The 26,542-nt window shown below is 45.9% G+C and overlaps 1 protein-coding gene across 2 annotated transcripts in view; it reads left to right on the forward strand.

The window, feature by feature from the left end:
• Positions 1-26,542, forward strand: part of CFAP74 (cilia and flagella associated protein 74) — a 927,349-nt gene that overhangs the window by 73,563 nt on the left and 827,244 nt on the right. For both annotated transcript variants that reach the window (XM_085609345.1, XM_085609347.1), the window contains exon 5: positions 13,573-13,704. In XM_085609345.1, coding sequence (XP_085465471.1) covers positions 13,573-13,704 — 132 coding nt within the window. The remainder of the gene's footprint in view (positions 1-13,572; positions 13,705-26,542) is intronic.

The raw sequence follows: 26,542 nt of genomic DNA on the forward strand, positions 1-26,542 counted from the left end.
GGTTCCTCTAAAAGGTCCTGGAAAAGATGGGAGTGGAGAGAGGTTTTATAAGCTGGACCAGACAGCCTACAGCCCGGGTTAAAACAGGTAGAGTGATATCTGCGTAATATGAGGTGAGGCGAGGTACACGATAGGGGTACCACTTGTCTCCGCTGCTGTTTGTGCTGGCGGTGGAGCCTCTGGCATGTAGTGCGAAGACAGGGCTCTATTATTGGGGTTTCAAGATCCAGGGCTCAGCGCATCATCTCTATATGCTGATCTGTTTTTGTTTCTGCAAGACGCCACTACAAGGTTGGAAGGGCGCAATGAGACTTTTAGACAGTTTTGGAGCGCTGTCAGGGTTAGGGGTAAATTAGCAGAAGTTTAGGTTGTTCGCTTGGTGCGTAGGGTTGTCTCAGACCATGGTCATTGGAGTGTTGGTGTGGGAGAAACACTGCTTGCAATATCTTTGTGTAAAGGTATACTACGATGCCCGTGACCTGCTTGACAAGAATGTAGGGGCGGCAGTCCGGACTCTCCGTTATAGTGTTGAATTTTGGAATACTCTGCCTCTCTCAGTGGCCTGCCACGTTGCACTCACTAAGATGGTGGCACTCCCTCGACTGCTTTATTTCTTTGCGATACTACCACTACTGATGCCTTACAGTGATTTTAGGGAGCTGGATTCACTCCTAATAGCTTTTATTTGGGGTCAAGCTGCCGTCGAGTAGCTCTAGCTAGGTTAATGTGCCCTGTTGCAGATGGAGGATTGGCAGTTCTTGACTTGGAGTCCTATTATTTGGCAGCACAGATTCAGTGATTTACACAATGGTTGAGCAGTAGGCAAGACCCGGGACGAGAGTGGGGACCCTTTGTTCCCAAGCTCCCTCCGCTGTTCCGACTACTGTTTGGTCTACAGCTGCCTCCTCGTGAGCGGACAGAGAGGCTCAGGATAATTAATCTGTGTTAGCTGAGATGTAGGCAAAGAACCCATACACAGTGCCCTTACTCCCCAAATATGCCATTGTCAATACTGGGGGTGTTACCCTATGGGGGGAATTGGAGGGGGCGGATAGAGTGGATAGCCACTGGCATTACCCAGGTGGGGTATCTGTTTCACGCTGATGCATTGCTCCTGTATGAGGACCTGAGGTTAGAATTTGACCTCACACATGGACACTTCTTGCTCCATATAGCGATGGTGGCAGCAATAAGGAAGCGCTGGGGTTCGGGATTAACAGAACCGCCCACTCATCAGAACTGTCATCTCATAGTCACGACCTCTGTTCATTCAAGGCAGTTTCTTAATTTTATAGAGGTCTTAGAGCAGACGTGTTGAAACCCCTGGACAGCCACCAGGAACAATAGGAGGAAGATCTGAGGATCCAGATCCTGGAGGGAGATTGAGTGGAAATACTGGAGCAAACTCCGAGGAAATCTAAAAATGCGGGATTTAAATTAATAAACTTTATGTACTTCATAGGTCATACCTCACCCCATGAAGAGTGGCCAGATTCTTTCATGTCGCGGGAGCTGTGTGTCCTAGGTGTGGAACTGTAGGGGCAGAAATATATCATATGTTGTGGTCATCCCCTTCCTAGGGGTAGTTTTGGGAAGGGGGTCATGTCCTGTTTGACTCCTATTATCCAGCATAAAGTCCTGTGTTCGCCAGGGCAGTGCCTGTTGATTTGGTTCCCCACCCAGCTAAATATAAAGCCACAAACCAGTTTATAGACTTGTCAATGATTTTGGCAAAGCTGGAAATCCCACGGAAGTGAAAGGCCACTAGGGGACGAAGAGAACTGGCTTGGCAGAAAGAGCTTGAAAGATGGGCAGGTTATGAGAGTGGAGTGTTGTTTCAAGAGGCAAAGGGGGGCTGTGGTTGCATTGAGGTGGCCTGAGCGTTGGAGAGTTTGGTTGATGGTATGAAAGAGACAGACCCTGCCTCGGAGATGGTGTCCCCAAGGGGCTATGGCGCATTGGGAGCTGATGAACCTGACTCGGCAGGGCAGCTGCTGGAACAGTCGTTACAGTGAATGTTGATTCCCTTTGTTTGTCCCCATAACAGTGACGGCTGATAGGGTTAATGCCTTAGCCCAGGATCAGAAACTGATAACACTTTTTTGGTGCCTTGTGACACGGCTCAGAGAAGGGGGTGGGCGGATCAGCAGTTTTTTTTTTTGTTGAAACTTTTGATTGATTTACAACAAGAACCGGGTGACGGCACAAGCAGTACAAAGTTACTGTAGGAATTTCCCTCTCCAATACTAACATCATCATTTGAACATCCACGTATAAACAAAATGAGAATCATTACAGGCTTTACATCCATTCCATACCTGATCCCTCAAAAGAGACAATTCTACCCAAAGAGCCCAGAACATAGTGTGATAGGTAGCATGAGCTAGGAAATGGCAAATCTAAGGCAGAGAAGCCATCGCCTCCGCTGTCAACTGGGCCATCAATGTTCGTCTGTCCCTCTGGAGCTCCACCGTCGGGGAAATGCAGATGTCCCCCCCTATATTTGTTCCATCTTCCCCATTTTTGATCCCAACCCCGACTCTGAAAAACACAGACTTCTAGGCAATCATTATGGTGTCCATATCCTTTGCCCAATCAACTAGGAGCGAGACTGCCTCCACCCCCCATTTTTGCGCGATATTTTGTTTCGCAATGACAAAGCCCATCGAGGCCTAAGTCTGTTCGGCGTGGGAGAGGTCAGTCGCCCCCCAAATATTAAGCAGGCATAGTTGGGGGGGATAGCTCAATGGACTTGCCACTCGCCCTCGCATGCTGGCGGGCAATCTTTCCCCAGTATCCCTGAATTTGAGGGCATTCCCATAGTATGTGATAGAAGGTAAATACTTGATTGCAATAAAGGAGGCAGAGTGGGTCAGGGCGTCTACCTATTTTGAACAATAGTGTGGCATCGAAGTAGACCCGGTGAAGTATCTTGAACTGGAGGAGTTGCATGCGCATGGGAATAGCAACTTCGCGAGGGGAGGCCAGTGCGTCCCGACACATGTTGTCCTCCATCTCTCCCAGGTCTCTTTCCCAGCCCACTCTTAATTTTTGCATCAGGTCTACGCAGTTGTTAACTAGCTTCTTATATGTGAGTGTGATGGCTTTGCGCTCCATAGGATCAAACACCAACCGGGCCTCTAAGGGGGAAGAGTCAGGGAGGGGGCCCTCCTTTGGCAGAGCAGAAGATACAGCATGCCTGATCTGCAAGTATCTAAATGTCTCGGATTAAGCCAATTGGTATTTCGCCTGAAGTTCTGTGAATGTGGCCAGCCTCCCCTTCATCCAGATATCTCCCATCGTAGGAATCCCAATTGTATCACATTTGTCAAACCCTGGGCATGTACTGAGGTGACCGAGAATATCGGGTTCCCATAGGGGAGTTGCTTTCGTCAAACGATTATATCATCCCAACTTTCTGGTGACGCTGTGCCAAGTCTCGACCATCTGTGCTGTGGGCCCGGTTAAGTTAAGTTTGCGAGGATTGGTATATAGCGCTCTGTTGTAACCGCCCCGTCTCATTAACCAATGGTCTGTTCGGAAATTAGGGTCATCATGAGGGCCGAACACCCATCTATTGATTGCATCAATTGGGACGCTTGATAATAAAGTCGTAGATCCGGTAAACCAGTGCCCCCATCATACCATCCCATAGTAAGCTTGTTCATTGCTATTCGCGGCGTGCGATCCTCCCACAAAGAGCCCCGTAATACACTATCTATTTGGGAAAGATAAGACTCTGGAACCGGGTTCGGGGTATTTTGCAAGGCATAAAGGAAATGCGGAAGTGTGAGCATTTTGAATAAGGACGCTCGCCCCAGGAGAGTCAGAGGGAGAGAACGCCAATGGAGGACATCCGACCTAAAGCGCTGAATATGTCCGAGTAGGTGTTTTTCAAAGAAAAGGTCGACCTCTGGAGTGACGAACATGCTTAGATACTGAAAACCCCGGGGGGCCTCTGAAATCTTGTAGTCCAGAGGACTCGCCGGGCGAGCACCCCATAATGCATACATCTGGGATTTGGACCAGTTTATACGATATCCAGAGTGGGCACCGAAGATGTGGAAAATATGGAGCACCCGTCGCAGTGAGCGCACGGGGGAAGCCAGATACATGAGAATATCATCGGCGTAGAGTGAGATCCGGTCCTCATGAGATGCCATCCACTTAAGCCCACATATCCCCGGGTCACCCGAACCCACACCGCAAGCGGTTTCAATACTAAAGCGAAGAGTAATGGGGACAAGGGACACCCCTGTCTCGGGCCCCGATGAAGAGTAAAAGTGGCGGAGCGATGATTATTGACAACGACATGTGCAGTGGGTTGGGTATACAAAAGTTGGATCCAACGTATCCATTTGGGTCCGAACCCCATGCGGGCCAAGACGTCAAAGAGAAAATCCCATTCTATGGTATCAAATGCGATAGAGGCATCTGTTGATAATAGGATCGCGTCTTCTTTTAAAGTGGGAATCCTGCCAAGAAACCCATGCACCCGTCGCAGATTTCGAGCCGTGTTTCTCCCCGGCATAAATCCTGACTGATCCGGATGGACCAAGTCCGTTACATAAGGAAGGAGTCGATTCGCCAGGAGTTTAGCCAGGATCTTGGCCTCGACCGTCAGGAGGGAGATGGGGCGGTATGATGCACAGTCCTCGACAGGCTTATTTGGTTTGTGAATGACCACAATGGCTGCGGTTCGCATATCTGCGGGGAGGAGGCCCGACTCGAAACATTCAGTGTATAGCTTCAACAGATGTGGCGCGAGGAGTGTAGACATGGGTTTATAAAGCTCGATGGGGAGCCCATTCGGACCCATGGCCTTACCGGATCGGACATCCTGTATAGCCTTCGGAACCTCCTCTGCCGTAATGTCCGCCTCCTGGGTATCCTTATCTTATGGGAAGATGGTAGGAACGTCAATAGTGACTAGGAGGTCAGCCGACAGTGGGTCCTGAGATGTGGGCGAGCTGGTATAGACCTCCTCATTATGGGCCGCAAAGGTCTGGGCTATCAGTTGAGGGTCGGTGAGAAGCCAGCAACATTTTCAGTGTTCATTTCGTGGCTTCAGACAAAGCATCCCTTACCGCCAAGCTGTCCCTTCCATGCAGGGAGAGGCCATGGTGCCCACTACCCCCACAGCCAAGGTCAATGTGCCGCTCCAATCACCTGCACCCCAGCCTGCCAAACCCCTTCAGTGTACACTTACAGAGTTAAAGCCACCTGTTGGAAGCACTAATTCTATCCTGGTTGGCAAGCACTCACATGGGACAGAAGAGTTCTGCAGATTGTCCACAAAGTTTATGCCTTACCGTTCCTACCTTCCCCACCGCACCTTGCACCCAGCAACTGACAGAGGGCCATCTTCCCATTTTGCAGTAGGAAGTGCAAGGTCTTTTAACCAAAGAGGTCCTTGAGAGGGTGCCGGTGCCAGGAGTAGGGTGTTGTTGTTATTCCCGCTACTTTCAGGTACCTGGGACGGAGGTCTTTGGCCTATTCTCGACCTGTGCCTCTCAATGCCTTCCTCTGGAAGAAGTTCAAAATGTGCATCTTGGCACAGGTCTTATCTGCTTTCGATCCTGAAGACTGGTTGGTGGTGTTGGACCTGCATGACGTTTATTTCCATATTCCTGTCCTGCTGGGCCATCTGAGCTACCTGCGGTTCGTGGAGGGAAAGGAGCATTTTCAATTCGCTGTGCTCCATTTTGGTCTCACCAGTGGCCCCCTGGTGTTCATAAAAGTGATGGCAGTGGTGGCAGCACACCTTCAGAGGTCAGGAATGCCAGTCTTCCCGTACCTCGACGCCTGGCTGCTAAAGGCGGGCTCGCCCAGGCAGTTATCAACCTCCTCCAGACCTCATGTCATTTAGGCATTCACTATAAATGTGTTGAAGTCACACCTGACTTCTTCTCAGATTCTCCCTTTTATTAGAAGCATTTTGGGTATAGTTCGGTTTCGTGCCTCCCCCCACCCGGGGAAGAGAGTCCAGGACATTTAGTATATGAACCCGATCTTTCAGCCTCCGTTCTAGATTTCAGTGAGGCAGACTCTAAGCGTGCTGGGACTGATGACCTCCTGCATCCTGCTGGTGGGCATGCCAGGTGGCATATTCACGCTCTGCGGTGGGATCTGAAGTCACAGAGGGCCCAACATCAAGAGGCCAGCTCCGACCATGTTCAGATTTCTGAGGAGACTGAAAGATCTGCTGTGGTGGCTACTGGACCACTATAGGGTCTGCAGCAGACCTCTCTCCGTTCCCCCACTCAGAGCTCACAGTGGTGACCGATGGGTCGCTTGTGGGCTGGGGCGGCAACCTGGGAGGGATGGAGATCAGAGGCTTCCTGCTTCGGCAGAGTCCCAGCTCCTTATCAATCTTCTGGAGCTAAGGGCCATCCGCTTACGGCTAAAAGCCTTCCTAACATCCATCAAAGAGAGGCTGGTATAGACGTTCACAGACAACACCACTGCCATGTGGTATTACAACAAACAGGGCGGGGTTTGGTTCATGGTACCTGTGCCAGGAAGCCTTGTGCCTCTGGAAATATCTGGACCACCAATGTATCTTCCTGGTGGCGAACCACCTGGCAGGCTCACTGAACACGAGGGTGGACAAACTCAGCTGTCGGTGCTTAGCGAGATCACGAGTGGCAGTTACACTGGGAGGTGGTGCAAGGTCTCTTCTGTGAATACGGAAAACCCTGGGTGGATCTATTCGCCACCGCCAAGAACATGCACTTCTGTGTATTAGAGTTGCCAAGGCGTCTCTCACTCAGAGAGGCGTTCCACTTTTTTATGCCTGTCGTTGAGGCAAATATGCGGTTTGGTGCTGCACTCGCCAAGTTGACCCCCTTCATGCAAAACTTTCTGATGTTTTAATATTTGTTCTGTCTCTCGCCGGGCAAGGCCTTGCTCTGAGCACAGTTAGATATCATCTTTCAGTCCTCTCTGCCTTCTTACAGTTGCCTGAACAATCCTGTTAAAAAAGAGCAGTTGTGATGCGATTCTTGAAAGGGCTACAACAGGTTTCCCCCTTCCCATTTGTGGTGCCCCAATGGGACCTCAATCTTGTCCTTACCTATTTCATATGTACTCCATTTGCGCTGCTCCATTGCTGTCATTTGTGACTTTTCACCATTAAAACTGTGATCCCGATTGCCTTCACATCTGCACGACATGTGAGTGAGCTTCAGGCTCAGTGTGTTGATCCACCATACACCACCTTCTTCCGCAAATAAGCTGGTTCTGCGAACTAGGGCCTCCTTTTTACCGAAAGTTGTGATACCATTCCATGTCGGTCAAACCATAACCATGCCAGTATTCTATGAGCCGCCTCACCTCTCTCCCTTTGACAAAAGATTCTACAATACTGCAATTTTGCTGATATAGCTTCTAGACAAAAGTCTTCTTATTTCACCTACCTATCGTGAATCATCTCGCTGACATAAGCCTGAAAGTTATATGATCCCATTGGAATCTGCTTCATGGCAATAATCATTATCTATGCCTTCTCATTCCCAGCTCCCTCAGCTATCAAACATGTTGCCCTCCCCATCACTCAGTATCTCATTCCAGTAGTATATATCTTTCGCTGAGTCAAGCATAAACACACCGGTGAAAACTCACCATACAACATTATACATACTGAGACTCTCGACCATACAATCCTCCAACCCTCAACTGCCTCATTCAGCAGTACTTGTTCTGCACAAAAATACTACCAAATTATCAGTGACCTAAGCAGTCTTTTCATTGCATAGACCAAGCTCATTACCTCCTCCTTGGTTTCAATACCATAATTGCAGATTGTTATAACATCATTCTCTTTATCCTCACTTGTCACCTCATCCTTTGTTCACCTAATCTCTGGATCACATTTTCTCCTTTTACATCAAACTCTGTATTACCTTCTTTCCTGACTCTTTCTATCATCTCTTCTCTTCCTTTAACCTAGTCTTTCTATGTGAAACTCAAATCCAATGTCTTTCCTTCTTCACCGTGCCTTAATCTCCCCTTACTCCTGATTTCATCCTCTCCCCTTTTTCTCAGGTTACCTCACACTTGTGATGCTTCCCTTTTTCTTGAAATAGCAAATATGTAATTATTCAATCTATCACTTTGCTTTTTGCTTCTATCTTTTTTTGTTGGCTATCTTGTTCCTTCTGCAAAAACAACAATTGATGGACAGAATGCAGAACAATGTCATACATTCACCCCAGTACAGAGATCTGGGCCTAAATCCATCGTTTTTTTGCTCACCATGCCATTCCAGTTTGAACCCAGCCATATGCAAATCAGTCTTGACCCTGTGCCCCATGGGAACAGTCCAGCCCGAACTGCCAAGCCAGGTCCTCCCTGGACTGGAAACAAACATCCTAGGACCGGTTTCGGGCTTTCAGCCCTCGTCAGCCAGGATAGCTTGATTCCAGTGGCATGGAGAGCAAGGGACTCACGTCTGAGCATACCCTTCCCACTCGGGGTGACAAATGCAAAAACAACAATTGATGGATAGAATGCAGAACAATGTCATACATTCACCCCAGTACAGAGATCTGGGCCTAAATCCATCGTTTTTTTGCTCACCATGCCATTCCAGTTTGAACCCAGCCATATGCAAATCAGTCTTGACCCTGTGCCCCATGGGAACAGTCCAGCCCGAACTGCCAAGCCAGGTCCTCCCTGGACTGGAAACAAACATCCTAGGACCGGTTTCGGGCTTTCAGCCAGGATAGCTTGATTCCAGTGGCATGTCACTCTTCTTGATTTCTTTTTTCCCACTCTGCAGTTCAGATTCTGTTCTTATGCACATCATACTATTACACTATTGTACTATCAATACCTCCCTGCTTTGATATCTGCAGAGTCTGACGATGAATCCTGAACACTGTTTTATATGTAATGTATTAAGATTTTCATGATGGCTTCTGTCTAAAGCAGTTGACTTACAACTCCCGTTGTTTTGCTGTATAGCAGTCTGACAACATTCTGGTTGAGTGGCACTTTACAACATTTTTAAATCAGTAAAGAAGCCACACCATCTCAGATCTTTTGATGGTCTTGCCATCAGACATAAGCTTTCCTTAACTATTGCCTCCCACCAACCCTCCATTCATAACGCTTTGAATGACTCAGCTTTCCTCACTCTCCTACACACTTGCCACACCACATTTTACCTTATCTGTCACCTCCCACATCTGGTACCTAGTTCAATTACAACCTCTCCAACCTCATCTCTATATCACGCAAACTTTGGTGACTTTCATCTCAATACTAATCAGAACACTAAGAGATTCTCTCGCGGACCTCTAAGAAGTTGATCAACTTCAATTCACATAGCCCCTTCTCAACCCAGAAACATGGCGAAAACCTTGATCTCATATTTTTAGGGCCTCATGTAGGTAGCCCAATACCGGTCGGTAACGGCCGATTTTCGGTAAATATACCGTTACCGACCGGTATTTAGGCTTTTGATATGTAGGGGGATCATTTCTGTATTCGATAATTTACCGAATCGGTAAAATTACCGAATCAGTAATTTTACCGATTCGGTAAATACCGAATACAGAAATGAGATGTAGGGGGAGTGTGTGGTGGGTGTGGGGATTCGTTATTTACCACCAACTGTAAGTTGGTGGTAAATGACGAATGTCTCAGTTAAGGCATTATTTGGCCCTTAGATGTGTGCAATGTGGCAGACACACATGCCCTCAGGGCATGTATGTGTGCCACATGTGCACACATGCAGGAATCAGGGGTGCAACAGGGTGTCAATGTGACACCCTGCCACCCTTGATTGAGCTCCCCCCATTACCGATTCGGTAATGGTAACTGGCTTCCCATTGATTCCTATGGGCCTCCTGGCCCATAGGAATCAATGAGATACAGGTTACCATTACCGAATCTGTAAATACCGATTCTAAAATACCGACACTTACCGAATCGGTATTTTTTTACCTACATTACATTTACCGATTCATAAATACCGAATCGGTAAAATTCGGTATTTAAGAATCGGTAAATGTAATTTACCTACATAAGGCCCTTAGTCTTTTCCTCACTATTGGAAGCCTCCTACTATTTTCCCCATTCGTGTTCAGTGACTACGCGCAATCTTTCCAATCCAAAATGGTAAGACCCAGCCCCAATGCTCCCTTGCACTTCCAAGATCTAATTCACTCTAAGCACATTACAAGGAAACATGAGGAGATCTAGAAGGCTTTCAAATCTCCAGTGGACCTACTGGACTTAAAAAATTAAGGCTTCAGTGGAAAATGTGAAACCCAAATTACCACTTACAAAAATGAATCCAAGACCATTCCAGAACCTAAGAATAAAAGAATCACTCTTTTAGAGTAATTAAAAGCTGCAGAAACCTACACGCACCCTCCTTCATCCCTCATTCTGTCAACCAACATCAGCTGTTTCTTCATCAACCAAATTGACACCAACCTCAACAACATAAATCCCTCCAACTTCAACAACCCATATAGTCCTGTTACTTGCTCCTTTACAAAATGAACCCTCAGGTCACTACTCTCAATCTCTTATTTTAACCAACCTGGCTTCTATGTTCAGATCCTTTAATCAACTACTTATGATAAAGTTATTGTCTCTCCCTACCTAACCATATGCCATCTACAAAGAAGTACAACTCAATCCTCCTTGAAAACTGGCCAAATCCTTCCCTGCTAAAGAGACCTAACCTGAACCACAATGAATTTGCTAAATATTGTTCACCTGCCTTCCCTTCCTCTTCAGTAGCGCTTCAATTTCAAGGCCATGTTGATCACCACAGTCTTTTTCAGATGAAAGAGTTGGGTTTCCTCTCACAATATGGCACCAAACCTTGCCCCCCTACAAGTGGTAGACAGTTCTTTCCAAACCGTGGATAAAAGTGACTGCTGAAATCCTTGGCCTGTTTCTGGCCCTTGACATGAATGGTCACCATTTCTACTTCATACCCTTTCTTCCCATATGGTCTTGTCTGACACTGCACTTCACTTGTTTAACTCATTCCCAACGAATAGTATGTTCAAATGGACACCTCAAAAATCCCATAATTTACTGTCAAACACTAGGTACCACAGGGTTGCGTCTTTACACCCATGCTATCCAGTTTGTATATGGAGTCCCTCTGCATTCTGCTGGACAGCATGTAGGGGTCATTTACACCCTTACAGATGGCTCACCCTAAATCTGATGGGACGACTGCCACAATGATCTGGTGGCCTATTGGCAGACAGGTCACCGAGTCAGAGTTTTACACTATTTCAACCAGATGAGGGTCCCATTAGAGTAAACCTGGTGGTTCCTTGGACTCCGAATTGGAGAGGAGAACTATGATTTTAAAGAGACAGCAGGACTACCAACTTTCATAAATAATTTCATGCTGCTCAATTATATTTTAGTTATCTTCTAGATTCGACATTATGCACATTAGAAACTGCTCTGCTCCCATTCAGTCCTGTACAGGAGTAATCTGCAGCAGGGCCTTGTGCAGAACACAGAGTGTAGTTCAATGTCATGCCTTGTGTGCTGAAGCTGCTGCACATGGCCTATGGCCAGTAGCCAAAGTACATAATTTAAAAAAAAAAATCACTGAAAATCTGTTAAACGAAAGTTATGATTCTTTTCTCAGAAAGAAATGCTTGTTATTGTAAGCGTTAGAAATTTCTGAAAGAAACTTCAGTTGAAAGTATGGTGTGAAACACAATCATAACCTATCTACCTTTAGTGCACTGCTCCACAGCTCACATGTTGTCAAAGACAACACCATAAATGATATCACAGATAGCATGATATATTTCATGTTACCTCAAGAAAAGAGAGAGGTCCTACTCACCAAAGTGACAGGACACCAAAATGACACTGAGTCTAATAAATTCCCTTTCAAATACCTCAATAGCATACCAGAATCTTCACTCACCACATTAAAAAAAGCAACGATCACCTAGAGTATAACAGTAGCCAAAAAGCCCAATATGAAAATGTTATACAGTAGTTTAAAAACAATGTAAATTTTTTTTCCAAAAGGTACCACAAAGAATGTTAAAATTACAATTTCATCACAAATTTCATAATGCAAAATAAAATATAAAACAACATATATAGAAGAAAGTGCAAGTCAATTTGTATGACTCCAAGACCAACAATAATGATCAATTCAACATTTGGTAATATTCTTCTCTTAATATATCCAAAAGAAAACCATGTGATTTACACAGAATTATTTTTTAAGAAGACCAAGAAGCGATGCGTTTCGGTGGTATAATCAGGTCCAACCACCTTCTTCAGGCTTAAGTAAAAAAGTATCCCAGCACTTTTATCGCAATCTGAACGTATAGGCTGTCCAACGGGGAGTAATTTCCTCCAGATATCTAATTTCCACAGGCTTAAAATCTAACAGTTGAAAGGGGAATCTCACCACTCTTCCAAAATTGTGTCAATAAATATCTGTCATGGTATATTGCTTCTCATCCCTTCAAATCAAAAATACAGAAAGGGATATGGTCCACGTGCTATATTCGTAAAGATGTTTAGATGGTCTGCTTGATTAAGAAGGTAGGCTTGTTCCTATACTTCGCTACTATTACCGCTTTTATTACCGTTTTTGCCACTACAATCAATTTTAGGGCCCAAATGCCGGGACTCAAAAATCTCTGTGCGTGCTCCGTTTTCGTTGACAACGGGAATGTCATCGACAATGACCTCACTTAAAGGCGCTCACCGCTTTTACTACACAGGATGTAAGGATTCAACATATGCCCATTCCTAGTCTTCTCTGTTAGGAAGCACAGGCCTTACACTGAGTGTGAACGATGGTGAATCCAGAGCCCACTTTGGCTCTTGATGGTGGTCCCTGGGTACAAGATCTGTCTTTTGTCCAGGTCTTAGGTTAACACTAGTACCTCAATAGTTCACTTGACTTGCTCTTTGCAGGGACTTCATTCAGCACCCCCAACTCCCAAAATGCTCAACAAAGACCTCAATCCTCTCAAATTGGCTAGAGTTATGTGGGAGCTTAAGCCCTCCCAGCAAATCTGGAGTTCTTCACTGGGTCTGCAGGTATTTGTTGCTGAAAGTGCTTCCACTGATATGAGAGATACATTTTAAGGATACTGACAATGCCAGAATGCTGCCATGCAGTGACGGTCATACCAAACCCCAAAGAGGGTTTTATATTTTTGGGGAAATGTAACTCTGCTGTCAATGACTTGCTGTGTGTTTTCTTCCAATACCTCGGCACACTGATCATACTTGCTGTTACTGTCCAGGAAAAAAACATGGCTGCTGTGAGGCACCCAATGTGTTTCCTATGACCCCAGTATCAGAACCACATTATTCACCCCTCCTCAAAATGAGGCAGATAACATGGAGGGTTGACAGTCTGAACATGTGTAAATGTTTGCCTGGTTCCCTGTTAACGCACATTTTTATACAACCCTCTCTGTTTTTTATGCACACTTTAGGCTTTAACAAGTGTGTCCTGACAAATTCTAACAATAAACCTGCTGAATCTAAAATGGCTCATATGTCAATTGTGTATAACAGCTGAATCTTCATTATATTTTTTAGTACTACAAGCTCTAGGACCGAGAGGAAGAAGTTCACACATGCTGACAGAGTTCGGACCTTGAATCTAAGGCGGAATCTCACCCAGTTGGATGCCATATACAGAGAGAAAGAGCTAACCATTCAGAAACTCAGGTTTGCTTTCCCTGTTTGTCTTGTGCTGGAATGACATGCTCGCAACTGTGACAGTGTTTCCTTTACTAATCCTGTTTCAAAAGAAAAAAATCTTATTTGTATCTTTGCCCACTTCAAACCAGACACTTTCTATCCTTGAGTATGTATGATGTGACCTTGGGTTAGAGTGCACCAACTTCGTGGTGCCATGATTTACCTTCACTTCATTTTCGATCAGTTAGTGCACTCAGCCTGTGTTTGATTGGCTTCAATTACTTACAAGTAATTTAATTTCATATAATCGTATTTAACCACAGCCCCAGGCCGTAATTAAGCAAAAGACGCCCTGCTGCTCCCCTAAAAATAAAATACAAACTATCAAAGGAAGCTACTCTTCCTGCCACATTTATAAATGGATTGTACTGTACCAACCTCTCCTTCTCCTGATTTAACTCAGTAAGCCAACCCCCAGTCTGAAAATGACCCCCCAGAAGGTGGGAGGATATAAATAAGTATGTGGAAAAAGAATTGCAATCATAGTAATTAAATTGATTGTAAGTAATTTATGATTTGCTTCCTCATCCTATGCACCTCCAAGTTCTTAAGCATTGAGGATTTACCAAATATGATATATATATATATATATACGTGTATAGGACAAAGGTTACAGGGTTACAGGGATTATAGTTAGGATTTCACACACACAAAAAAACATAGACGTTCAGCAGTTATAGTTACCTGGGCTAACTATAACGTATGCTCCCAGAATGCACTGCTCATGACCTCACGTATTACATCATTCTTGACGTGGTCAGTGACATCACTAATGACATCTCAAATGACATCTCTGGTGACATCACTGATCTATGATATAGGTGTGTGAGTAGTTTTGTGGGTGTATGAGCGGGTGTGTGAGTGGCTGTGTGGTTCTGGGAACGGATGTGAGAGTTGCTGAATGGGAGTGTGAGTGGTTATGTGTTGGAAAGTGTCTCTTTTGACTTGGTTTGCTCCCAATTTTTCGCCTGATGTATGATGTGATTTCAAATTGAAAATGCATTGGGTCCCTGCCAACCGGGTTCCCAGTGCCAGATCTCTTTCCTAAAATTGTACCACGATTGGCACAACTTCATTAACCCCTGTAAGTCCTTAGTAAATGGTACCTAAAGTACCTAGGGCATTGATACTGTAGAGGGTCGTCTGGGGCTGTTGCACAAATTGTGCCACCCGGAGATCCCTCACCATGACCATGCAAACTGCCATTGCAGGCTGCGTATCTTGGTGCAGAGCAAACCAAAGAGTCGTACACTACATGAGGTATAGGTAAATCACCTCAACTGCAGGCCTTACAGCCCTAATGCAGGGTGCACTATAACCCATGTGTGGACATATCTGCATGAGCATATATGACCCTAAAATATCAAGTCCATTCTTGGATATTGGAAGTGCACAGGGAAGCCATAGAGAGTTGTTCTGCTTGGGTTTTCGGATCAGATAGAACCCGCTCATCAGAGCCTCACTAACCCAGCCAGAACGTTACCCCCTCCCTAGAACCTATTTACAATCCTGCAACCACATATATCTATCACCTAAGGACAGGGGATTCCTACTATACATACCAAGACCTCTTACAATCGGCGGCCTCGCGATCCCATACGGATCCAGACCTCTCTGCCCATACGACAGTATCACAAGTGGCGGCCTCGCGGTCCCATACGAACCCAGACCTCTCTACCCAGACGGCAGTCTCAGCACAATCGGCGGCCTCGCGATCCCATACGGATCCAGACCTCTCTGCCCATACGACAGTATCACAAGTGGCGGCCTCGCGGTCCCATACGAACCCAGACCTCTCTACCCAGACGGCAGTCTCAGCACAATCGGCGGCCTCGCGATCCCATACGGATCCAGACCTCTCTGCCCATACAACAGTATCACAAGTGGCGGCCTCGCGGTCCCATACGAACCCAGACCTCTCTACCCAGACGGCAGTCTCAGCTCACAAGTGGCGGCCTCGCGATTCCATACGAATCCAGACCTCTCTACCCAGACGGCAGTCTCATACGACAGTTCATCCTATGATCACCATAACATACAAAAAGGGAATCAGTCTCACTATTCATCAGATCACACAAGGATTGCCAGTTCGAGCATAGCCTGTTCTCAGGTTCGAGGGGCTCCTCTTTCCCTTATTCAGTTACCACTTACCCGATCAGGGTTAACATCTGTTCATGTAGCCGCAGCTGACTAGAAGAATAGGCTACCCTCTCATACAAGAACACGCAGCACATGTTGGTTCACTACAAACTGGATACTTTATTACTCATTACATACACAATCACATAACATTACGATATAACACATAACCTGCAAAGAAAAGTGAAAGATTAAGTTGTACACTCTAATAAGAAAGGGTCGACATCACCTTAGTAGTATGTAGCCTGCACTCAGTGGTCATCTAGGTTCCCTTCTCGTCTGTGTCTCGGCTCGCCTGGAATCACCCTTCTCCGAGTCACTGGGACCTCTTCCTTATCGGCTACTCTCTCCTCTCTGGCTATTCTGCTAGGAAAGCATCTGTCTCTCGGTTCTTCTCCGCCTTCAAGATGGCGTCTGTCTTCCCTGGAATAAGTAGTAGCTTTACTGCTAACGGCTAGATGCCGCCTACGGACTGAACATGTAACTGCCTCAGACTTTTACTAATATAGAGGTGCGTTTCCTCATGGAAAATTCCGGCCCGTAACCTGCCGCCCACCAAATTCTTGTACCTCCCCGTACCAAGGACACGTTCCCAGCCGGCCGGCCTGATGTAGTGTCTTCGGCATGAAGAAAAATACAATCCTTCGATAAGGGCCGGCCTGAACCGGTTCTCTCCAAGCGAATAACACCTCATAACTAAAACATTACATTTGACCTAGAAGCATCCCAAGCTGCCGGAGCAGAAAGAAAGATGGAGTCTCTCCCGTTTGAGGCCTACCAGGCCTGAATTCAGCACAGCTCCGTGAAATACCCTCACTACAGGACAGGTTATCCCTAATACTAACAAATCTATCCCCTAGGCTATGTGTGCAAGCCCTGATCTATGGGGAAGAGCACAGAATCATGTCGAAGTGCCTAGTAAATAGGCTCCATTCACTACTCTAACCCTTAGACTTGAATGGTAAGAGACTGAAGTCACATTCAATTACTTTTCCTCACAAGAAGGCCGGGAAAATCGAGCAGAACATTTCACCCTTGACTTCAGTCTATTATACATTCATTAAACAGAACTAATATCTGTGGAAGAATAATATGAAACAAGACTAACTGATCTATGTCTAGTACCAGGTGTGCAGAATTGAAGTAGTGAAGGAATACACTGAATAAAACAACAGATAGAAATCAAAATGCCGATAGTAATTAGAATACCTCCTAATATCTGACGTAACATATGTAAATCCGGTAACCAATTAAAGAGCCAGTCAAACCAGCCCTGATCAATGTGTTTTCTAACTTCTTCTGTCAAGTCATGTAGTTTATCAATGTGAGCTTGAATGGATTTCGTATGATCCGACAAGTTAAAACAACAAAGACCCTCAAAATCAGAACAATCATGTCCATGTTTAAGCAAAAGATAATCAATGGCCGCTCGATTTTGCAAGATAGCCTTACGTTCACCCTGGGCGTCTAATAGCATGTCAGACAGGACTGTAGAAGTATGATTGATGGATTTTACCATCCAGCAGGCCATTTTCCCAATAGATTTGGCATTATAAACTGCCAAAGCAGGAACACCAACAATTGAAATAGCCAGGCTAAGGTATTCAGACTTGGAATATAAATGCAAAGATGAGTCACAATCCTCCTGTAACCTCACTGTATCTCGAATCACACGAGAGTTGGCATTCGGATGTGGAGAAAACATTAGTAAACTCAGTCTAGTAATGGCACAAGGGCCTCCAGAAATATTTGCGGGGATATATGGCCAGGAAGTATTACCACATGAGAAAAGCCATCCGGCAGGTAGTAACATCGTGCGATAGTGACTGGGGGTAACTACCATACTCTTGCAAGTCATGTTATTCTGAACAGAAGTACATGTTTTCGGTGTCCTTTGAAGGCACAAAGTTCGTTCATGAGCGGTGAATGAAGTGGCACCTTTCAATTTTAAACGCATACATTCAGAAATCGCACTAGGATCACAAGTAAGGAAAAAACATAAATCACCCTGTGTGATATTATAGGTAACTATTTGGGACTGGATGGGGGGTATCGGGTCTGACAGTACAGTACACAAGGGGCAATACTCATGGGCAGCGAAATCGCCCAGAAGAACATTGGGGCGAGCATTTGATATATTAAAAATATGAGTCAAAGTCTCCAATGAAGCAGGGACAGCGACTAAACAAGTTGCTAGAATATCTGTCACCGATCTCATCGGTGTCAAGCAGAAATGAGGGGCTTTAGTTACTTTCTTGGCTAATGTAATCCAAAAGTTCGACGACGAATCCCACGCAGCGAAGGAACGCGACACTCGGGTTCTCAACTCAGCCCGGGTTGATGGGATCCCTCCTCTCTCGTCGTACCAGCCCAAAAGGAGTCCAACGCCGACACATCCTGCAGCAACAGTCCAAAGAATGATCTGAAAGAGAATCAAATACAGGCATTATTCATTCTCGTAAGTAACATTTGTCAGCCGGGACTGCTTCCCAGCTATCTTTCCCTGGTCTCATAACTAAAATGGTGTTGTCTTGACCGGTTGCAATGACTTCTGCTTGTTCAGGGGGATTCTTAGGCGACTGCACCCAAACTCTGGCCCCAGGATTATCTGTGGAGCCAAAACCTTTCTGGCCTCGTACAGTTAGCAACGTTGGGGCAGTGCCTTTTGTGATCTCACCACTGAAAACAGGCATTATTAACAATTGAGCCACTCGGTCAGTTTGATGTATCAGTAAGTCAACCTCACTGCTATTCAGCAGGAGCACCTTAATCTCTCCCTGATAATCACTATCAATGATTCCTCCAAGCACCTCAATGCCTTTTACAGCCAGCCCCGATCTAGGGGCGATTAATCCGAAATTTCCAGTTGGTATATGAACACCAACACCAGTTTCAATGATGACCCGATCCTTACTTTTTATAACGGTGTCATCCATGGCATGCAAGTCTAAACCTGCCGACCCTGGGGTCGCTCTACATGGAGCCAAAGCTCCGGGAGTAATCTCCCAGTACATCACAGTCTCTCTGATTTCATTGGGCTTAGCATCAACATTCGGAGGAAACAAACGCATAAGTGGGGATTCAGCATTTAGAAAAGGACGGTTATTTAAAATCAATAATGCTTGAGGCAAAAAGTCTCGCCAATTCTTATACTTGTCATCTGTTAATTTGCGCAATTGGTCTTTCAGCAGGCCATTCAACCTCTCCACAAGACCCGAGGCCTGTGGATAATATGGTATATGAAACACCCATTCAATATTGTTTTCCACACAGAATTCCTGTACCAATCTTCCACGAAAATGGGATGCATTATCAGATTGAATTTGGAATGGCACACCATAATACATCATAATCAAATCCAATGTTTTAATAGTATTCAATTGGGTAGCTTGCTTACAGGGAAGGGCCACCAACAGGCCACTGTATGTATCAACAATGGTGAAAACATATTGACAATTCCTACTCATAGGAAGTGGACCAATGTAATCGATCTGCCAAATTTGAGCGGGCAATTTCCCGCGATGTAAATGACCTTTAACAATTTGGGGCACTTTGCGCTGCCTGATATGCTGACAAATGGGACAATGTAGAATAACATTTTTGATTAAATCTAGGGGAATATAAATTCCTCGATCAGCAGCCCACCTGCTAGTGGCTTTCTCTCCAAAGTGTCCTGCTTTCTGGTGGGCCCATTTCGCCAATCCCGCAATATCAGAATCTTGCGTGGCCACCACTGCCTCAGCAATTTTAGATTTCTCATCTGCAATGTTATGAAAGAATTTGTCAAGAGAGTCTATCGGGGTATGAGCATCCACATGGAAGATTGTAACAGTACTCTGTGGGAGCATTTCCCAAATCTCCTGCCATAATTCTTTTCCCCACAGTTCTTTTGAATGGATTTTCCAACTATGGGAATGCCAAGTCGGTAACCAAACTGCCAGTCCATTGGCAGTAGACCAAGAATCGGTGAAAATATGACATGTGCCAGGTAACTCTTGTTTCAGAACTTGATAAACAGCATAGAGTTCAGCAAATTGACTGCTCTTACCCTCACCAGTTGTACTCAGCAATTTTTGTGTGATCGGATTATAGGACACTGCCTTCCAATGCCGTTTCGTCCCTATGAACCTTGCTGAACCATCCGTAAACCAGACATGGTTTCTGTCCTCTGCGGACAAATCATCAAAAGGTCTACCCCACTTAACAGGAGACTCCTGTACTAAAGGTACGGAACATTCACTCTCAGTCTCAGTTGATGGCGCCCGTGCCACCTGCTCATGCAAAGATGCAACTCCTTTTTGTCCCACACGTGCCCTGTCTTGTATATACCATTTCCATTTAATCACACTCGCCTCTTGAGCGGTCCAATTCGGTGAGTTTTCGGCGAACTCATAACCCACTGCATGATAGGAATTTCAGGTCGCAAAACTATATCATGTCCCAAAGTCAATTGCTCGGTATCCACCAGAGCCCAATAACATGCAAGTAACTGTTTCTCAAAAGGTGTATAACGCTCACCAGCATCAGGTAACTTTTTAGTCCAGAAACCTAACGGTACTCTACTCTTGCCTTGTTTCTGCCACAAACTCCAATTCGCATAAAGGCCTTGTACAGACACATTCAAATCCACCTCACCATCACATACAGGCCATAAATCCAGAGCATGCTGAATTGCTTCTTTTGCCAGACTAAACGCATCTTGCTGTGGTTTACCCCATTCAAATGCATTCTTTTTACGAGTGACCTGGTACAAAGGGGCCAATATTTGACTCAAATGAGGAATATGCTGGCGCCAAAAACCAAACAAACCAATGAAGCTTTGGGCTTCTTTCCTATTTCTCGGAACTGCAAAATCAAGAATTTTCTGTTTAACCTGAGGGATCACTTCTCGGTGCCCTTCATGCCAATTAATACCCAAAAATTTCACAGCCTGGGACGGACCTTGTAATTTATCCGGGTTGATTTCCCAACCTTTCTCACGCAAGCACTCAATGACTCTATCCAATTGAGTCTGAACTTCCTCTTGTGATTCGCCTTGGATCAAAATATCATCAATATAGTGACATATCTGAATTTGCGGATGAACCGGTACCTCAGCCAGATGCTCTGCCACCAGCCGGTGACATATCGTAGGACTATGCACATAGCCCTGGGGAAGACTTCTAAACGTCATCTGACGCCCGTTCCACGTAAAACTGAATTGTTCCTGACACTCTGGGGCAATCGGAATCGAAAAGAAAGCATTAGCAATATCAATGGACGCATACCATGTACCTGGATGTTTTTGGATTCTTTCAATTAGGGTAATAACATCCGGTACTGCAACAGTCAAAGGGGGTGTGTGTCTATTCAATTCTCGATAAACATCAGTCATGCGCCAAGAATTATCACTCTTACGTACAGGCCAAACAGGATTATTCCAAGCAGAAGTAACTGGGGTTATAACTCCTGCATCCACCAACTCCTGAATAGTGGTACTAATCTCTTCATGACCACCTGGAATACGATACTGCTTCTGACGAACCACTTTTGTCGCCTGGGGAACTTTTATGGGGGGCATTCTTAAACGACCAACCCGTACAGGCCTGGTCGATATATAATGTTTAGTTCCAAATTGGTAACATCCATCATCTAAGTGCAAAGTCATTCCTTTCAAAATATCAATTCCAATTATGAATTCTAAGAGTGGCACCACTAATACAGAGTATTCTTTTCTAGGAATTCTACCTATTCTCATTTCAAGTAAAGTTTGAACTGCGGGAGTTTCCTTTCCACCTAATCCGGTAATTGTAAAAGGCTGACCTTTAAACTTCTTTGATTTTCCATGAATAAGAGTGGCCTCCGCTCCTGTATCTACCAATGCTCGGGCCCTTTGGATATTACGATGTTTCCAATAAATATCAATATCTACATAGGGTCTATTATCTCTGTGAGCCCATCTGTGTACTGGAGCTTGACCTATTTCCTAGTCATCTTTACTGCGTTCTGTGTACCAGGATAAATCAGGATAAAGACTCTCACGTTTCCCATGTATCGATACCTCCTGTTCATATCCCTCTCCATTACGAAATGGATTCCTGTTCTCTGCATTGCACTGCGGGTTTCGATCGGCCAATATGTGTCGATCCTCTCTCCTTCTCAACTCAGGGGATTGATCCCTATCATCTCTACGTCTGCTGTTAACATAATCATTTCTCCCCCTCTCTCTTTCCCCCTCTCTCTCCCTGTCTCTCTCACGACGGGGGGACAAATCACGTACATAACGTCGATCATCACGACGATCAGAGCGCCCACGGCGGTCGTCATCACCGCTACCGTCAGAAAAACCACGATCACACTCAGTCGTCCGAACACGCCGGGCACCCTCCTTTCGATCCAAGCCACGTTTGCGAAACATTTCCCACAAACGAGAAGTAGTCTCACCATCAATGTCCTCCTTCCGCACACCATCGGCCATAAGACCAAAAAACATATCACGTCTAGTAAGTTTATTGTCACCAGGAGTACGAGTGTCAGGCCGGGACTGCCGTTCAGGTTTAAACCACTCACCCAACTCACCGAGTTGGCGTACCGATTCCAGCACCACAGATAACATGTTACCAGTCTGATTAATCAATAAAGTCATCATGACCTGCTTATAAGCAACAGGGGAAGAACGAATAATACGATTCCGCACAGAAGATGTCAAGAAACCATCAAGCAACCTGTCAGCAGTATTTAGAAAAATTGGCGTTTTCATCACCTCCTCTTTGAGACGTTGTGCAGCATCGCGCAAAGTATACCACGGTTTGTCATTCACAGGCCAGTCAGACTCAGTAGGATATTTGTGATTACAACCCTCAGTCGCCAATTGAAGCAAAGAAATTTGACCACCAGCATTAAAGTTACGAAAATGATCCTGTACAGTAGAATCCGAACTCAAGGAACAAAACTTCAAACAATCGCCAGCATCCAACATAATGCCAGCAGCGCCCAGTTCATAAAGGCGCACCATCCATGTGAGTAAGGTCTCACCAGCTTGTTGCCGAAATCGCTGCAAAATATCACTAATTTCTTGTTGAGTAAAATCCTCCAAAGAGTCTAAAGCAATACCATTCGGAGCACCGGGAGCCTGCTGCACCTTCCGCCGAAAAACCGGATGCACCGAGACCGCGGGACGAGCATCACAAGGAGCTCGACCAGGACACGTAGAGGAACAATCAGTGTAAGAAGCATCGACTCCGCTCGAAGGACGAGCGCAATCACGGGGTACACCATCAGAGGCGTAAGAAGCAGACTTACAATTACGGCCGGAGCGAGAGGACTCGCGCTTGGCAGACTCCTCACCCGAGGAAGGAGAATCACTCGAGTTCCAGATATTACCATCCCATTCATCAGGATTCCAATCCAGTCCGGCTTTCGCCACGACCAGACGCACCTTTCGCGTCGAAACCCGACCACGCCGATTCTTGTATTTATAACGAGCAATTCGCACAGCCGCCCTTTCGGCAATAGTTTGGTACGTCTCAAGTTTGTCAGCAAGCAACTTATTCTGACACCGCAACAAAGTATGAGCATTCTGAATCTCAACAAAGTTCGCTTCCAAATCCTTATGCAAGTTCTGTAACTTCAACAACCTCTCATGCAGAATTCTGTACGCAGACAGAACAATCCAACCTCTGCGCCCCAAAACGGGAAGCTCATCACCCTTAGATACCGGCGCCTTCTGTAAACAAGTAATCACATTAGCCGGCTCCGCCAGCTCCAAAAAAGAATTCCAATTCTCACTCAAACCAGTAGAATCAGCCCACTCACGGGCTAAGGCTTCATAAGGCGTTGAATCCCAGCCGGGAATATCAACGGGCAACTTAAAAGTAGATTTCGATTTTTTAGAAAACATCTTGGAAAAGAAAGAAAAAGAGAAAAAGAAAAAGAAGAAAGAGAAAAGAAAACTACACACAATTATATACAAGTAATATAGAAACGAAACCACGCACGCGCCGAAAGCAAACACGATACAACCAAAACGCACACAGGTTTCGTAAACGGTTCGTGACGCCAAATGTTCTGCTTGGGTTTTCGGATCAGATAGAACCCGCTCATCAGAGCCTCACTAACCCAGCCAGAACGTTACCCCCTCCCTAGAACCTATTTACAATCCTGCAACCACATATATCTATCACCTAAGGACAGGGGATTCCTACTATACATACCAAGACCTCTTACAATCGGCGGCCTCGCGATCCCATACGGATCCAGACCTCTCTGCCCATACGACAGTATCACAAGTGGCGGCCTCGCGGTCCCATACGAACCCAGACCTCTCTACCCAGACGGCAGTCTCAGCACAATCGGCGGCCTCGCGATCCCATACGGATCCAGACCTCTCTGCCCATACGACAGTATCACAAGTGGCGGCCTCGCGGTCCCATACGAACCCAGACCTCTCTACCCAGACGGCAGTCTCAGCACAATCGGCGGCCTCGCGATCCCATACGGATCCAGACCTCTCTGCCCATACGACAGTATCACAAGTGGCGGCCTCGCGGTCCCATACGAACCCAGACCTCTCTACCCAGACGGCAGTCTCAGCTCACAAGTGGCGGCCTCGCGATTCCATACGAATCCAGACCTCTCTACCCAGATGGCAGTCTCATACGACAGTTCATCTTATGATCACCATAACATACAAAAAGGGAATCAGTCTCACTATTCATCAGATCACACAAGGATTGCCAGTTCGAGCATAGCCTGTTCTCAGGTTCGAGGGGCTCCTCTTTCCCCTATTCAGTTACCACTTACCTGATCAGGGTTAACATCTGTTCATGTAGCCGCAGCTGACTAGAAGAATAGGCTACCCTCTCATACAAGAACACGCAGCACATGTTGGTTCACTACAAACTGGATACTTTATTACTCATTACATACACAATCACATAACATTACGATATAACACATAACCTGCAAAGAAAAGTGAAAGATTAAGTTGTACACTCTAATAAGAAAGGGTCGACATCACCTTAGTAGTATGTAGCCTGCACTCAGTGGTCATCTAGGTTCCCTTCTCGTCTGTGTCTCGGCTCGCCTGGAATCACCCTTCTCCGAGTCACTGGGACCTCTTCCTTATCGGCTACTCTCTCCTCTCTGGCTATTCTGCTAGGAAAGCATCTGTCTCTCGGTTCTTCTCCGCCTTCAAGATGGCGTCTGTCTTCCCTGGAATAAGTAGTAGCTTTACTGCTAACGGCTAGATGCCGCCTACGGACTGAACATGTAACTGCCTCAGACTTTTACTAATATAGAGGTGCGTTTCCTCATGGAAAATTCCGGCCCGTAACCTGCCGCCCACCAAATTCTTGTACCTCCCCGTACCAAGGACACGTTCCCAGCCGGCCGGCCTGATGTAGTGTCTTCGGCATGAAGAAAAATACAATCCTTCGATAAGGGCCGGCCTGAACCGGTTCTCTCCAAGCGAATAACACCTCATAACTAAAACATTACATTTGACCAGGAAGCATCCCAAGCTGCCGGAGCAGAAAGAAAGATGGAGTCTCTCCCGTTTGAGGCCTACCAGGCCTGAATTCAGCACAGCTCCGTGAAATACCCTCACTACAGGACAGGTTACCCTAATACTAACAAATCTATCCCCTAGGCTATGTGTGCAAGCCCTGATCTATGGGGAAGAGCACAGAATCATGTTGAAGTGCCTAGTAAATAGGCTCCATTCACTACTCTAACCCTTAGACTTGAATGGTAAGAGACTGAAGTCACATTCAATTACTTTTCCTCACAAGAAGGCCGGGAAAATCGAGCAGAACAAGAGTACATGGGGTTGGATGCTCACCATTACGAGTTTCCTAGCTCCATGATGGCTTCACTGTACCCTAAGATGTATGGTACCAAACATCTTCCCTAAATGAATCCTCACTAATGCCAGTGTTGGATGTATTCATAAATGCACACAAGACCCTTTAGAAGGTCCTCTGAAAACCTACCAAACACTGGTGTAGTCTCTGACTAGTCGTATCCAGCATGCCACCACCAGACATGTTTCTGACCTTATGGGGTGAGGGCCAGCACTCTCAGAGGCCAGGAACAAAAGCTGCTCTGGACGAAGGTGCTTCACACCTCCCACAGGACAGGATGGCCTTCCAAGGCGGGAAGCTTCAAAGGCGATGCCACCTTTGAAATGCAACCCAGGCAGTTCCTGCTAGTAAAGGAAGCCAACCCCCCTTTCCGGCATTTAGTGGGAGAACAGGCAGTAAAATTAGGTAAATTAGGAGGTAGGTACCCATTCAGCCAGCATCACCCCTATGATGTGGCAGGTGATAGGGAGCCCATTTTTCATTTCCCTCCATCTTGGTTTGTGAGGGTATTAGCCAGTTTGGGTAAGGGTAAATGCTCCTTTCCACTGGGAGTGGTCACTTAGAGTGTGTAGACAGCCTAAAGGTAGGTAGCGCATTGACTACTACCTGTCACCTCCTTTAACACCTTATTATTGTTAGTATTTATGTGGCATCCCGGGACCCTGAACTCAGATTCGACGTACACAGAGAAGAAAAGGACAAAGAAGAGCTTCTGACTTGAGGACTCAAGTCCTGCTGCAGGAAATTGGCACCAAACCCTGCCTGCTTCATTAAGGACTTGAGAATGATGGTGTGCTATCTTGTCCTGCAACTGTGAGGCCTTC

The sequence above is a fragment of the Triturus cristatus genome, chromosome 1_2 (assembly GCF_964204655.1).
Source record: "Triturus cristatus chromosome 1_2, aTriCri1.1, whole genome shotgun sequence".
NCBI lineage: Eukaryota > Metazoa > Chordata > Amphibia > Caudata > Salamandridae > Triturus > Triturus cristatus.